This window comes from Centruroides vittatus, unplaced genomic scaffold (genome assembly GCF_030686945.1).
Source record: "Centruroides vittatus isolate TY-2023 unplaced genomic scaffold, ASM3068694v2 contig_1776, whole genome shotgun sequence".
Lineage (NCBI taxonomy): Eukaryota > Metazoa > Arthropoda > Arachnida > Scorpiones > Buthidae > Centruroides > Centruroides vittatus.
Genome location: NW_027121087.1, coordinates 1388717 through 1406231, shown reverse-complemented (window position 1 = coordinate 1406231; position 17515 = coordinate 1388717). Strand labels below are relative to the sequence as shown.

Genomic DNA, 17515 nt, shown 5'->3' with positions numbered 1-17515 from the left:
ATTTTATTTCCTCATCCATTAAAATTCGTATAAAGTCCTTGTTGTTTTCCCTTGCCTTTACCCTTCCCACATACCTAGTATACCACGGTATACGAGTGTAGAACAAGTGGTATATGCAAGTACAATACCTGCAGACATCTACCACCCACAATACTTATTTGACTGTTTTTAATACAAATTGGAATATTCAATTCTAAATGTTGCGAAGAATTTTGATATTAACTTTATAACCTTGCAGAAATTTTGTACGGAAATAAAAGATGGTAAGAAGCAGCTGCTACAAATAACTAAGAGAGAAGAGACTCCCTAAAGTTGCTGTACTTCTTCAATTTCAATGTTCTAATCTCTTTTTTAAAGAAATGTTTACATAGTTCTAATATTGATATTAGATAAAAGCGAGGTTGAGACCGAAGTTTTAAACGCGAAAACGTGTACGTCGGATGTTCAGCGCCGCTTTCCTGTATGCCTAGAAGTTTGACAATGGCGTTTGGAATGTCGAGCATGATTCAACTGACTTTCCAAACATCATTGTCAAACTTCTAGGCTTACAGGAAAGCGGCGCCGAACGTCCGACGTACACGTTTTTGCGTTTGAAACTTCGGTCTCAACTTCGCTAAAAATGTTATTATAAATGATTGTAATTGGTTCAAAACTACCCGAACGTTTTTAATATAACCGGTCAATTATTTGTGACATCGACACCATGCCGGACTGCAATTTTTAATTTATTTAATTTCAAATATATGCTCTCAACCTCAAGTTAGTAGTGGCTTTCCCCTGTACATCATACTTTCCCTTTAACAATAGAATCGTGATCATATATCTAATATTTTTTGGGGGAAATTTTAAATTAAAATAACGTGATTTCCTGTTTGAATTGGATGTTCGTATATAGTTAATCTGGGTCTTCTGCTCCCTAAAAGTTTCCATATCTGGTCTTTTCTTTCATCTATCTAACCCCATTTTCAAGATTAAGGAAAGACAGACGGACGACAGTGGAAATTTAAATTGCAGCCCAACAAGACAAATATTGTACAAAGTATAGACTACAGTAACACGGGCACGTTCTTTCTACATAAGAATAAAGAGGCGCTTGCGTCCCGTTAGAACTAACAAACACCAGGGAAAACACAGGGTTAACATCACGTGATAGCCACAAGTAATTTTTATAATACAGTATACAAGTATATACATGTAACCTGCCCGTTGTATGTAACAAATAACTTGGATAATTTGTAACACTATTTTTATTGTTAAGTTTTAAATGATAATTCATTTAATAAAAACGCCAATTCACCGGAAAACGATTTTGCTGACCACAATAATAAATGTAACAGCTAGAGGAAAAAGGTCTAGAGATTTCTTTAATAACTTTTTTTTAAAAGAAATTTAGTTTTTAAATTTAATTAAATTAATTTTTTTTAACTGTTACACGTGTAAAGGAGCGCAGGGAAAAAGTATCCAAAGTATCACAAATAACCCCGCTTGCCCTGCTATGTGATCTATCACATCAGTTTGGCTTGCGGCTAAATTTACTAATGTTTATTGAAAATTTCTTGCAACTTGGTAGATTTTAAATAGGGGTTAGTACTGCATTATCTAGGTCTTTCGAGAAAAAAGATGTCTCCCGTAGTTCTATTTTGAGCCTGTCCAGGTTTTTCATCCAAATAATAGCGTATGCTTCTATTTTCCTCCTTCTATCAGACACTGTTTATACGTAGTGTTTCCATTGTCTGGCATCTGTCACCAGATCAAGCTGCAGCTATTAAATTATATGAGCTAAATCGCAAACTGGTCTAACAGAAATGGCCTGCATAAACTGTGTAAGATGACCACTTTGAGCTGGTCCCTTCAGTGATGACATTACCAGGTATCACTGTAGTTTCTGGACTTATTTGTTAGCGAGATTGAGGCCGAAGTTTTAAACGCAAAAATGTGTACGTCGGACGTTCGGCGCCGCTTTCCTGTAAGCGTAGAAGTTTGACAATGGCGTTTAGAACGTCGAGCACGATTCCACTGACTTTCCAAACACCATTGTCAAACTTCTAGGCTTACAGGAAAGCGGCGCCGAACGTCCGACGTACACGTTTTCGCGTTTAAAACTTCGGCCTCAACTTCGCTATTGTCTCTTATTTTTTGCATATACATAATTTTTAATGCTTTTTTAAATATTCGCTTTAGCTTTTGTGCTAGAAAAGTAATAGAAGCCAATAAATTTTAAAAATAATTTTAAAAACAAGAATTAACGTTTGTATAAACTTTCGAATCTTCAAATCATGTTTAAGAACAGATGAATTACTCGTCACAATACGTAGAAATTCCCTGCTGTAGCTTGAGATAAGAAAAAAAAAAACATTTTGTAAGAAAATCGATTATTGAAATAAAAGGAGAAGATAATAACACGTTAAGTCACCTATACACTACGTACAGTACGTATCACAGATCAGTGTCAGCGCAGAAAGGTAATTATAGTACAATAGATAATTCTCTCTTCCATCACTAACATCATTATTAAATCCCTGTATAAGAGCTTTAATAATGATGCTAATAATGGATGGAAAAGATGAAAAAGATGGAGATTTATTTTATGCAGAAGACGGAGAAGATTACTTTTAGTTACAGAAAATGATAATTTTAAGAGTTTTTTACACTCGGAAGTTTCTCAACTCTAACTCTATCTCTCCCCTTTATCATTATATTGGCTTATTCACAGATAAATTTGCAGTTAAGATAATTAATTCCTTAATAATTACTTTATAATTAACAACCGAAATATTTATCTAATCAATCTGTAAATTATTAATATAATTCTCGAGTTTAGAACTTGATTAAAGTGCTTGTACAGTTAAAATTTTCAAGGTTACAAGAATTTATAATGTATTTATCTAACATTCGTACAAAATTAATGTCTAAATAAATAAAGGATATTAACTTTACTGGGTTACAAAAAAACACGAAATTGTACACTTAACAGGAAAATTGTGTACGTTATATTTGTTATATATTGAAGGATAAAGAAAATTTATTAAGGAAAAATAAGGATAACAATTTTTTATGCATGCTTTTAATCTTTATTTTATTGCTTAATGGGAAAATAAAATTATCACTTTATGGCTGTAACAATGAAGTTTAACAGACTATTTTATGTTTAATTTAATGGTTTTTTTGCTAATTAATTGCTGTTTAAAAATAATTTAATTGAGATAAAAATATTCCGAGTATTAAATGATGCTAAAAAAAGGAATTAAATTAGTGTTTAAAATAGCAAATATTTGAATTTATTTATGCAAATTATAAATAAACAGAGATTAAATTTGATAATTTTAGTAAATATTAAGCGAAAATTTTATTTATTTATTTATTTTTTAATCTAAGAAAAAAAAAGTATTGCCATCTTTCTTAGTTTCTGAAAAATTCTGCAGACAGACATACGGACGAACAAAGGAAATGTAAACTTTTAATAGGAGAATATAGATACAGAATATCAATCCATATCGATCGAAATTATAAAAAAAAACAAGAAAAATTAAAGATACGGATTCATTTTTAACAAATAAAGAAGATTTTAATTAATTATGAATTCAAATTTATCATTAGTTACATCGATTTATAATACAAAATTAAATGATTAAATTGAAACATAGTTTTTAAACGTAATAAAAACGACTGTACATCAATAATTTCTCCATATTTTATAAATTTTAAAACTAAAAAATCAATTACACCAAACATAAATTTCGACAAACTCCCTTATTATCAATATATGAATCTTCGTGTTTAGCATCCAGTAGCATCCATGCCAATGAATGGCACGTGGCTAGAATACTCCAACATTTACACGCACTTTTTAATGTTCTATTTTAATTCCACTCCGAATTAAACTTCTTAAAAATATAAAGAAGTTTAACCTTTGTTAACTTCCATTCGGATTTTTCTATTCTTAAAAGGAGAAAATTATAAAAAATAATAATAAAAAGTAACATCACCTTGACTAGGAATTCGATTGTCGAGAAAGTAAATTGATAAATGCAATTAAAAACTGTATAGTTCTTTATATATTTTATATTATTTTGCACAAATACTATAAAAAGCATCTAAAGCTGATATATTTAAAATTTTTTTCGTGAGAATTTTTCTAAAACTATTTTTTTTTCGTTAAGAATTTTATGTACAAAACAATTGAAAGTGCTCTCGAGACTTTGGCATCTCCCATTTTGGAACGTCTATTGGCAAACAATAAAGGCATTTTTTTAAAATAATTAAATATGCTTACGCATATATATTAAGCATAAAACTACTTTATAATATTAATTTCTTTTATATATAAACATTATCTAAATGTTCGAGCTATTAATGTCTATCTAGCAAGTTACTAGATGGGCACAGACTTGTTCACACAGTGGCAGTTAACGGTGTTTTTTTTTTTTTTTTTTTTAATGGAAGAAACAATAAAATCTTGTTTCTTATTTGTTAATTATTGTTGTTGTTATTATATAAATGTATATTTTATTTATTTATTTATTTATTTTAAGAATTTGAACATTCCTTCTCGTCAGGTAGTTTGAGATTTGATACCATTTTGGTATATGAGTGGAGAGGGTTTGATGAGCCTTCCGTAGGCATTCATTCTATTGTATGCATCTTCGGGTTCGAATACCAAGTCGAGTCCCGAAGATTCCATTTTTTCTTTGTAAAGTTTGTCAAATGCTTCGTTTTGTTCCTGAGTAAAATAGTTTTTCCAATCTCCGATGATGCCTAAAAGTACAGTAAATGAAAGTTTATGGCGACGTTTCGATGGCAAATTTAACAATTCGGATGGAAAATAACTTTACCTTTCCTCATAAATTTCGATTCTGACATGTCGAAAATATCGGAAATCGGCAAAACTTCTCTGTTAACCATATTATTACACTTCATCTGCTCGAAAGAACAATGATTGGCTATGGCTTTGATAGCTTCTGGCTTTAGTGGGCGCTCGAGAAAATTTGCTATGTGTGTTACCATTCCAGAAAGATCCTGTAAAAAAGAAATTATAATTGTAATATATTACGGATTATTTCGAGAATTTTTCAAGTAGTAATAAATTAAAAGCTGGAAGGAAAGAAAAGAAATATAAAGTGTTCTACGCTCTAACGTAGTAAAATTACTAAAAGCCACACCCAATTACAGCAGAAAATAATTTAGTAAGTCGACAGTCGATGGCTTTCTCCTTATTAATATTATGTCATAAGAGTTTTCTGGACATTTTACTTCACCGTAATCATCACACTATGCCATAATAACAGGAGGTAAGTGATAGGTTTTTGGGTTATGACCCACTTATGTTTGACCTTGGTTGACTTTTTAATCCAGACTTAAAGCGATCGAACTTAGTACATATATTTACGCATACAATATTATGAAAAATATATAAAAACGTAGATAATAAATATTCATACCATTTTCAGTTCTTCGAAAGATATGAAAAGAACTTTGTTCGGGTGTTCCTGAGCGAATTTCCAATAAGGAAGAACGTGATCGAACCACGATCCGTAGACCACTGTTGAAAGGAAAACAAGAAACTTTTAAGATCGATATCATTAAATAATTCATATCAAAAGTCTTTTTTCCTATTTTCAAATCTATTCATAATCAATATCGTTAAAATATTTATTAAAAATACAAAAAAAACTGTACAGGATATAATTATTTAGAACACAAACAAGAATAAAAGCAGTTAACGAAGCGGAACGATATTCGATAAAATTATCTATTTTGAACCAGGATATCGAGCTTAAAAGGATAAAAAGAGGGTCCTAAACAGAAATAACTTTTAATTAGAAATGCTTGGTTTGTATTTAATTTAAGACATTGTGTCGCAATAGCCCATATCGAATTGTTTTTACAGATTTTAAGATAAAAGATTCGAAGTTTTTATTCATTTTTTAAAAATACCAAAGAGAAAATTTGCATAAATTTTCGATTTTCCTCGTCGGCCGACTTAAATATAAACAGAAAAAAGAAGAATACATTTAAAAAGCTAATTCTTTAAATAAATATTTCTATTATACAAAAAAGAAATCCATTCGATCAGATTGTTTCCATTAAACAACGAAGCATGAATTTTTTAAGCTAATAAAATTTAGTTACATTATTTATCACACATTGTTTAAAATATCGATTTACCACTATCAAAACATATAAATCGTGCAAAGTACATGCTCTATATCACACAGAACGTCGCAGATTTATAACGGATAAATATTGCCCCTGTCAATCGGTTTACACTGCAATTACGGTTGCTAAGAGGCAAAGATACATATACAGGGGCAACGGTTAATTGTGTCTATATATACTTACTATAACCTTTCATGTAGTAGGTAAGAAAATCATCCCACGTTCCTTTATAATTGCCGAGGAAAGTACTCATTCTGTGATGATGATAGTAAGATACGGCGTTATCTTTAGGATTTCTCACTACATAAATTATCTGGAAAGAAAAAGAAATTAACAAAATATATGCAAGACTCGAGCATTAATTAATTATCTATTCGCAAAGATATTTATAATATTTCCTAGAAATACGATAAATTTTCGGACGGTATCCATGGAAACTGCATTGTTATCCACCTACACACGTCTTTTCCTAATCAGTTAAAGTGCACACACATCAAAAAATTTCCCTTTATTAATAATAATATATATATATTTTTTTAATTTAAACTTTATCCGCGTTAATTGGGGAACCAAAAGTTTAATTTCCTGGGGTTTTTTTAAATCTAAGAAGCCCAACAATCGAGTTCAATCGCGTGTAAACACGGTCACATAGCGTAACAATTGCGAAATCCTAGCGGCTCACCTTACACTTGGCTTGTCTGAGTTGAGTTGGGATGAGAGGTAGCGGAAGATGTGTGGCCATTAATCGGGGTGATTTTAAATTCCTCAAGAACCTCCAATGCCCTATAGGGCGAGCAACTTCCAAATGATGAACCCGATAAATTAATAATTTATCCTTTACTTTATTGGTGTTTCCATCGTTATATATAAGTGATACAATCTCTTCTGTCCACGTGGTACCTGAAAAAGTAACAATTCTTATCACGATTCCAGTTAATTACGTTCTTTCGTCACTCGAAAAATTACACTAATGATGCCGTTGACCCGTAAATTAGTTAATTAAAAGCTAAGGTAATTAGTAAATTTTTAAATTCCATCTCTTTTAAAGTAGAAAAATCAAGTTAATTTGACTTTTTAGCGTGTTAAATAAACTATTTATTCCTCATAATAAACTGGTTAGATTGACAATTTGCTCGAAGGTTGCCCCCATAAATTTAATTCTGTCGGCTTTACACGCGCGGAAAATTAATGTTTAACTTCGAAAATGTTAATTATTTTTATAAATATAAATATCGTACGCCCTTTCTAGACATTGATAATGATTTTGATATTAAAAAAATAACAAATATCCAACCAAATGGAACTCAATGCTTTCCATTGACCCATTTTAAAAGGAACTAGGTCATGCAGTCAATGAGCTCTTTGGAAGAACACCAAAAAAATATTATCGTTTTTTAAAAATTGTGTAATATATTTTCTGTTTTTTTCCCCTTCGTATTATATTTTAAAACGTATAATTTATTTCTAAATAAATTTTTAAACGTTTCCAACCTACAAACATTTAAATAATCACACGAAAATTAAGCTTTGATAGACTTAGCTCGTCATAATACGATCGAAATGATAAAGGAATTTAGTTATTATATAGGCCGTATGTAATAACTATATAACAGAGGGGTTGTATAGAAAGAACATGACTTCTGGATACGACGAAAATCTTTATTAATTTGTAAAATATCCCGAATAAGTCGAAGAAAAACTAAGTTTAGACGGTTTTAAAGGTTATTACGTATTAGAATATTTATATATTTAATGACGAATCTTTACATAAATCCGATTATACCAGGGATTGTACGGTATACACAAGAGATTAACTTAAATCTGTATAAATTTACGTGAAGTTTTACTGAACATTTTTCATATCCGTACACCGTTTTGGAGTGTCGAAACTCGATCATATTTTCCTGTTTAATCAGCCTAACTCTATGTTAAATCAGTCGTTAAAGATGTCTTATCCGATGTTTTATCATCTCACCTCTTACCTGATTTAGGATAAGTGATGATGAAGACGTCATCGGGACGGATTTCGAAAGAGTCTAATCGATAGAGAACGTTGGGTGGTACTAAGTATCCCTGTAATAACACATTACGATACCATTGGGCTCGAGGTATGGATCGAACGTACGATGCCAAAACGGGATTCGAATCTAAATTTGGATCGGATTCTGCCACAATCACTTCGTCTTTACGTTCTTTTTTACTTCTTCCCGTGATCATCGCCCCCAGAGGGGTGTTGTATAGGAACTTTAGAGAAAACATGGCGCCTGAAAACGATAAAAATCTTCATTAATTCGTAAAAAAAATCTAGGAAATAATAAGTTTAAATTGTTTTTTTCCATAAATGATTAATTTTATAACTTAAAATTCACATATTAATCGAGTTTCTGCCTTCGGAAAATGTGATTAAGTTAGGGAAATTTAAATACGCCTACGCGTTTAACTCTACGCCTCAAGTAAAAATATAGATTTTTACTTAGTTAGATAAATATATATATATTATCTTTCTAAGAAGCAATTTATTTTAAATATACTTTCTCTTATGGAATATATTATAATATTATTGTTTTTATAGGAAAACGAAGAAGAGCTGGAGAAGCTCGGAGAAGGATAAAAATGTACGAACTCACCAAAGATCATGTGATAAAATATAAAATCAAAAGGAAAATATAAAACTTTTAAAGATTAACGACGACATTTTAACAGAAAGAAAAAAGAAATGGAGTTAGAAATTTGCTTCGGTCACGATGATGTGAGGTGAGTAATGGCGATGTCGTGTAAGGAATACATCTATGCGTTGTGTGTCATTATCGAAGCAATTTTAAATAATTAGGGCATGAAAATATAAACTCACGTCCGAGGACGATGTTCACTTATATACTCAAGTCAATTTTATAAAAATTTGCAGCGAGAGTTAGAAGAGTTCACGTGATTTAATGGGTGTAGAATTTAGATTCCATTTTCTCTCGAGTGGTGAGTAAGGAGAGGTTAAAAAATACGTCTCAACACGAGGAAATAGTCAAGTTTATAGTCCTATATAATGATTAAACTGGAACAGACCTACAGACGTCAATTATAATTTGAAATGTTTGAGGTAATTCGATGACATCTTTGCTTATAAAATGGGAAAAAAAAAGAAAAAGAAAAAAAAGTCTGTTAAATTTAACTGTAAAGTTGGTTGTTAGTACGGAAGCACTTGTAAAGGAGTGTCAGGAATCTACAATTGTTTAAAAATCGAACTGGAAAAGATCCAAGATTTTACGGTTTGTCATTAGAATAAATCGAGAGTGGCACAATGGCTTCTGCTGTAATTCGATATGTAACTAAGATATGTAATTAAATAAGGAGACTGGAATCGAATTAAATTTAAAAAAAAGATCAAACTTAACTCAATAATATCCAAAAATAAATAAACCTTAATTTACAAATCAGGTGTGCAACTAAGGAAAATGCGAGTAGAGAAGAAAGGATTTTGCATCCTTCCATTTAAATATATGGTTTACACGTCTAGGAGTGTTACGAGACTCTCTAGTGTTACAAGTTTATTTAAATTATTAGGTATAACATGTGTTATACAGCTTCGGGATGGTAGGGAACAGTTGGAAAACCATAGCTTAAGTATTATTTAATCCATGAAACATTGGAACACGTTGATGGTTTCTTGCACATAAGCGAAACCCAACTGGTTAAAACGAATTTAATCAACACTTACAGTTTATACTTGGAATTTTGCTGCTGTTACTATGTCTTAAATAACTATTGTCTTATTACGTGATAATAGAATAACACTTTACAGACATAACTTCTGTTATTGTTGCTTAAAAAATACCAAACCTACGAACATTTCGTGCTTCAGAAACGATAAATAATTTATCTAATACCTAAATTTTAAAATAGATAAACACGATTAACGATTAAATTCGTCGTACGCTGTAAGATTAAGGGTTAAAATCCGGGTTTACACCTGGAATGCGTGTATCCGCTTTAATTTTCCCTTCTTTCGCGTTTTTCTAAGTAATTAAATCGCCAAATATCCAAAAAATAATTAAATTTATATGCATTGGCGTTATGTAGAAAAATATCAAGATAATTGAGGTTTGAGTCTCTGTAAGCGCATAATAATTAAGGGTATTCAAGGACTAGACAAGCGAGTCGGAAAAACTGAATAGTAATGCCGTTTAATGTGTTGATATCACTAAATTGTAACCCGTAGATGGCACAGAAAATCGAAAATTATCTAATTTACAGCTTGGTTACTCCACTTAAACATTTTTTCTCGTTAAATTTATCCTCAAATCTATCGAGTCAACAGCTCGAAATTTTAAAAATATCTTTAATCTAACGTTTAATGTTGCTCCGAATCATTTGTCATTACACAATAACGTTCAAATACTGTAAAACCTGTCTAGAACGGAAACCTATCTAAACGGGGGAAACACTCGGCATTCCGCTTTACACAGGTTTCGCCTTATAAACCTCCTAAACGAAGTTAATGCGCGGTAAAGTAGAGATTTAATCGACAAATTTAATTGTTAAGCTCTATTAAACAGGAATTTTACAGTTATAAATCGGTTGTGTAAGCCGGAAACATCAGTAAAAAGTTTCGGGAGTGCGTCAAATTTATCTAAAAGCACGTAAATTTGTATTTTTCGGAATAAAAATAGGAAATTTTTTTATTATAAATCATCAGAAAACGTGTAAAAATCTCATAATTTCCATAGTTTAGGGGGGCGAAACAGGAAAAATTTCGGTGGAATGAATGATCGACTTTCATAGACCATTAACTGGTGTTGGAAAGGTATTTATAAGGCCACACCCGTAAAGATATAAGAAATTAAAAATAAGAAAGAAAGGAGAAATTGGATAAGCTCCGAATCTTATCAGATGCTACCACGAGAAGATGGAGATGAAGTTGATCAGGGGGAGAGAGGCTCGTCGGTTGATGGAAAACTTAGATATATATATTTAATTTAGGTTAAAGATCGATGATTCGAACGTGAAACTAAATTATATTTTTGTTTTTCTACCATTCTTATGAATTAATTAGAAATTCTCTTATGGACGATCCATTGGATGCAGACACGTGACCGTCTGTAAAAGTGATCAATCATCAGATATAAGCGAAGGTATTTTGAAGGGTTTCGGCTCTGAATAATGAATTCGATCGATTAATAAACCGCAAAAAAGATTGATCGGGTTGTCATGGTTACCTGTGACGTCTCTTATAAGGGGAGAGGGAAATATATATAATTTCCAATCATATCATTTTTTTTCTTTTGGATGTAGAAAAGGCGTAAGAAATCATCTCTTAGGGTATAATTTAATGGATAAATTGGATTCATATCGATAATTTTTATTAAAAAAACAATGTTAAAATTATAAAAATAAATTTTTTTTTAATTAATGAAATAGTATTTTTTAATTTGATCCGTACAAAATAGGTTTATATGGATGAGTTTGTACGGGTTTATATGAGTTTGTATGGTAAGAATCACCACTCTGTTGATGACTTTAAGTAAATATTCTATTTATTTTTACATTATAACATAATATTTAATGTAATTTATCATTTATTAAGGTCATTTTCCTTATAGATGCATTATTTTTAATGCTCTCTCCCATTATTCACGTTATTATTCTTGAATAAATGCGTGTACGAGCATCATTTTCTCTTTCTAGCATTAATCGATATCAAATATTCTCAATCATTTGCTTTCATAGGTAGAAAATTCTAAGAAATATCACGCTTTCCAAGCCAAATCGCCAGGGAATCGAGTTAAAACATCCACATTTAATGAAATAAAAGTTGCTAAAAAGCCTAAAAATTAGGATTTTTTTAATTTAAAAATATTATAAATATTATATTTACAAAGTTAGTGTTAGGTATATTTTTCAGGCATTTAAATATTTCTTTAAAAATCTCTACGGGAATATGAATTTATATGTTAAAGAATAGTCGTGTTTAAGCAGGATTTTCTCCCGAATAAATAAAGTTAGACCCTCCGAATTTTGTGAAAAATTTCTTCGCATCTTTCTCTAAATTAATGAAAAATTTCATCCCGATCGGACGAATAGGACACACGAAATTTATCAAAAAAAACTTTCCAAAGATGCGGATTTTTCGCGCAATTTTTCATATAAAACACCCTTCCCTCGCACTTAAGACGATCGTTTATGAGCAATTTATTTAATTATACATATAAATTAATTATATTTAATATTTTCTCACGAAGTAATAACAATTTTAAGAGTTTAATAACCATTTAATTTACTTAACAGCGTGTTTAAGGAATCGATTTCTCAGATAAAATCGATTGTGAAAAAATCGATTTCCTTAAAAATAATCGAGTCGAGCATCAAAGAAACTCTGTAAAATACCTTAAAATTTATTTATAAAGATTTAAATATTAAATAAACAATAAGTATATTGTTATATAATGCTTATTAATTATTAATAACGCCTTATCATCATTATGAAAAATTCGGATGATAAATAACACTTGAACGAATTTTATTCATCATCATCATCTCACTTAATTATTTTTTATTTAATTGCCTGTATTTTATACACGAAAAAAAATGCTTAAAAATTCATTTATTTTCCTACAATTATTTTATTAAATGATATAATTACATTCAGACCTGTAAACAACGGCCACCGAAAATTTAAAAAAAATGGTCGTCGTTGGAAGGTTCGCTGTATTATTTCTACGAATCATTATTTGTTAATTATTATTATTTTAAACTTTTCTTTAAAAAATAAATAATGATTTATGCAATATTTTCTCTATAGAAAATACTTCGTCATGCAAGATATTGCATTACTCGAATGCAAGGAGTGGAATTTTTGCATTATTTTATTCTAAATTAATATTATTAAATATACAACGAAACCTGTTCGAAACGGACATTATGCCGCGTGATTCCGGTTTACACAGGTTTTACTATATTTCTAAATTAAATTATTGATCGATCCATGATTTATCGGTATATTAGGAAGTCACATCACGTCGTTGAATGGAAAATAATTGTTTTAAATGCTTTATTTTATATATTTTTACGGATAAATTAATTACCGATCGAGTTAGAAACGATTTAAATTTACAATTAAACCTGCCAAACCGGCGAAATATTCGCTACCGTACGAGTCCGGCATACACAGGTTTCACCGTGTAAGACTTATTTTACTTAGATGATAACTGTTATCAGTGACGTATCGGTGTTAGTGATGTCATTTAGTAGCCGATAAGACATTAAATAAACATTAAATACCTCATTAAAAACATTATCGTCATCAAAATACACTAAACTAATATATTTTCGCGTAAAAATTTACATCACGTGGTTAATTTTTTGCATTTTATCTCATTGATAACTGATAAGTGGCAAACTTAACGAGTGAATTACGCAAAAATATTCTTAATTGTACTTAAAACAAATAGTTTAACAAGTAAAATATAACTTTTATAATTTCGTATTTTATGGTTTTTTCACTCCGTAAATGGAAAAATTTAATTTAAAAAGAACGATTTTTTATCAAGGAGTTTGATCAATCCGGGAAAGTTTACGCGATGATGTCGCGAAAATAAACTAAAAAATAAATTACCTGCAATAAAAAATAACATCAACAACGTATTTAAATCAAGAATGTGGTAATAAATTAACACCAAAATCTGATAGGCAGGGGTGGAGTTAGATCCGCCTGAGCCCTAAGCTGTAACATATAACAAACTCGTCCCCTCCACCAAATAATCGTACGAACATGTGAGGCCCTAAGCTGTAGACTCATTACGCGAGGCCCTAAGCTGTAGACTCATTACGCGAGGCCCTAAGCTGTAGACTCATTACGCGAGGCCCTAAGCTGTAGACTCATAACGTGAGGCCCTAAGCTGTAACGTGTTCAGCTTATGTGAAAATTTATCCCCGGTATACAATATAAATTTGAAATTTTATATTTGATTTTCGGTTATAAAAAGTGACAAATTAATATTAAAAAATGGAAATTTTGTTTTATTATCTAATCCAAACACTTGGATTATGTGTTTGGACTACGCAAAACGGAAGTGATGCTTACATTTTATGAATGATGAGTGAGTGTGACTTTGACTTAATTTTCCTTACTTTATAGTTTGATTAATTTATAGAAACGGAAATTTATAGTTTTGGAAACATAAACAGAATCTTATTTTATCATTTTTTCTTCTCTATAATTTTCTAAATGCCAGGTTTTGTCGCGATTCGGGACCCACAAACAGATGATCCGCATCATCTTTCGCGTAGAAATTTTATTACTTCTTGTTAGGTAACCCTTTAGAAAGATGATTTTTCACTTTTTAAAAGGTTTTAAATTTAAAAAAAAATTAAAAATTAAATCAAAATCAACGGGAATGATCGATAAAATAGCAAACAAGTGTGAGAACGATCAGTGCTTACAAAAGATACTTGTATTTAAAATTTATATATAAATTAAGAAAAATAAATGAATGTATAATTTTAAACTTTCCTATTCCTGGAATTTCCTAAATTTTTATATAAAAAATGCGAATTTTAAAGAGTATTTTGCCACGGAGTTCAATATATCACGCTGCGTGAAATGAATTTCTATGTATACACCGCTATCGATCATTACAGAAATTGTACCTATTTTAAAGATAAATATGGCGATATTGACACAGAAAAGTATATAATCTCTTGATAAAGCCTTTTAACTCTTCGTTTCCTCGAAAATTTCACATCACGTTTCATAAATAAGCTACGAATTAATCATTTCTAATTCAAGTACTATGATATATGGCATTATGTTTTATGGCCCTTAACGATTTATTGATAAAAAACAGACATTATTTTTATCATTTATTTAGTGGCATTGACTTTGAAGACGATGAAAAAATCTTCGACGACAAACTGTAAACATTATTTTCTTCATAGAAAACGTCAGAAAGTTATTTTTTATTATGTAACTCTACGCGAAAGGATTAACAATTCGCTGAGAATTAGCATTATATTTTAGCATTATAATGCTTTAAATGGTGGAAAAATATGTATTAAATGCTTTAAAAAACAATACATAGAATGCAACTTCCGTGCGCTAAAGTTATAATTTGGTCGTTAAGTTTACTTAATTAATGGAAAAATTTGGTCGAAAGCCAAAGTTTGGTAGCGATTTTTATTATTATTTTCTATGTAAAAATGCTTTTCAACTCGGAAAAAATGGGGCCAAAACATGTAAAAATGGGTCCGCAATCGAACCCAAAAGTACAATAGATAAGCATTATAATAAATAAATAAAATACGATGAGTTATCACTTCTAGAAACCCCCCTACACAATGGCGTATATTGGATTTTAACACGTTTATATAAGAGAAAATTGGGGAACTTTTATATTATTTTACTAATAATGGCTGGAATTTTCTATTCTAGGTTATATAAGAAGAGTTTACAACTTGGTCATCACTTAAAACGAATAAATAGATCAACGATGTTGCTCTACATAAAAACCAATGTTAAATCCCTGGGGCTAGAGGTAATGACACACTTAAAATCTTCCGATATTATTAAATCCGAGCAGAAAATTAAAACATAAACAAAAATATTACAAAATAAATTGAAATATATTATAAACTTACAGCATAAAAGTCTATTGGAAAGATTCCATGTCCCGTTCTTTCGCAGTCTTACTTATCTTCTGCCAACGATGTACCTGACTCGGAGTTACCTGAAGTGAATTACCCAATGAATGGGATAAACGTCGGTCACGTGAGGGGAGAGGCGACGTCATTCGGAGTTAGTAGACCGAAGTACAATACTTCTATCTTATTAAACCATCTTTACTCCAGACTTTATTCGACAGTGACCCACTTAATGTTCGTTTGAGAATTTACGGACGGACAAACTGACAAACGGGCTTATTACTACGTAAAAACTGTAGAAATCTTTACGTTCCCCGTTTCGGACCGATGATTATAATCGCTTTTATTCAATTTCTCAACCTTTCGCCGGTAATCGGTGACTGCGCGTTATCCGCCGATTTTGCGGGATACGCGATCTACCGGTTGGAAAATATGCGCCTAATCAAAATATACGAATTATAGCTTACTGTATATCACATAAGCATTCTTATATATTAATAAAATGTCTTTATATCCGCGTTAACTAACTATAAACGCATTTGATACCGTTTAACATTACAAAATAAGACAGCAAATCCGATAAAATTCATAAATATTTATACAAAAATGGATAAATTGATGTCACAGAAGACTTTTCTAATACCTTGGATCGTTATCCCTTTCTACATTTGATTCCAATTGATCTTTAGCTGCTGGTATTAAATATCAACACCGTATAAGAGCATGAATATTTAATATAATGTGTTATATACGGACTTATACGGTTGCTAAATATATCATCCCATTAACTAAAGATAATTTATCAATTAATATAAGCCGCAATTTATCGATCCCGCTTTAAATTCCATCGAAAAGTACAGATTTACACCCCCTCTCCCATTTAAGTACACGCCAACTCGACTCGATTAACCTTATTAACGAGCATTCTACATAAAATACATCAGTTCGAAGGTCAAAATATTATATTAATAAGTGAAACGAAGCTCTAATAATCGAAATATATATAAATTCGGTGAGGACGTATCTTACTTTCACTCATATTTATGATAGAAAAGTTATCTACAAAATGAAGTCGATGAAAGATTGATCGTAAAACAAGATAAGGGCTTTTATCTTACGGACAGACACACAACAAATGTTTCGTTTGAATTAAATATTTTGAGTTATAACACGAAATTTTTCACGTGCGCTTCTAAAGCCTATGACCCCTTCTCAGAATTTTCTATAATTGGGTCAATTTATTATGTATCTCGCTGGAATCATGGCCGCCAGATAAAGAATAAAATAGGTCTCGATCGAGTTTATAATTGTTTAGTTTTAATTGGGTGTGTCTACAATTTCTAGAATTTTCTAGAATTGTTATAGAAAATTTATTTAAAATTCCAGAATTTGTAGAAACATTTTCTAGAAACGTTTTCTAGAATTTTTTATAAGCTAAATTTTCTATAAAAACGTATCAAACATGGCGTGCCTTATTGACCTTCGTTTTAATATATATTTTCCAATTTCCTAGTACGATCGACGTCAACAATTACGACGATTCAGTTATTTTTACTTCTATTTAACACAGAAATGATCATTTAAAAATGTATTATTACGCGAGTTCATCATCATCAATCGTCTTTACAAGGGACGTCTAATTGTTTAGTCTGTAAGTTCGTGTAAACTTAATATATATTATAATAATAGATTTTAAATCATATTTTATAAATGGATATAATTTATACGCTTA

At 30.5% G+C, this 17515-nt stretch overlaps 1 protein-coding gene across 2 annotated transcripts; it reads right to left on the bottom strand.

The window, feature by feature from the left end:
- Positions 1–3591: 3591 nt before the first annotated feature.
- On the bottom strand, positions 3592–15982 carry LOC136969350 (sulfotransferase 1B1-like). 2 transcript variants are annotated; one of them, XM_067263478.1, is made up of 7 exons: positions 15781–15982; positions 8139–8420; positions 6839–7056; positions 6340–6469; positions 5439–5539; positions 4833–5016; positions 3592–4755 (listed from the first exon to the last, which is right to left on the bottom strand). In XM_067263478.1, exons 2-7 carry the CDS (start codon positions 8413–8415, stop codon positions 4553–4555), a joined length of 1113 nt encoding a protein of 370 aa, XP_067119579.1. In that variant the 5' UTR covers positions 8416–8420; positions 15781–15982; the 3' UTR covers positions 3592–4552. The 2 variants fall into 2 exon arrangements, with proteins under 2 accessions (XP_067119579.1, XP_067119580.1); XM_067263479.1 differs by lacking the exon at positions 15781–15982 and adding an exon at positions 9866–9991.
- Between the last annotated feature and the right edge of the window lie 1533 nt (positions 15983–17515).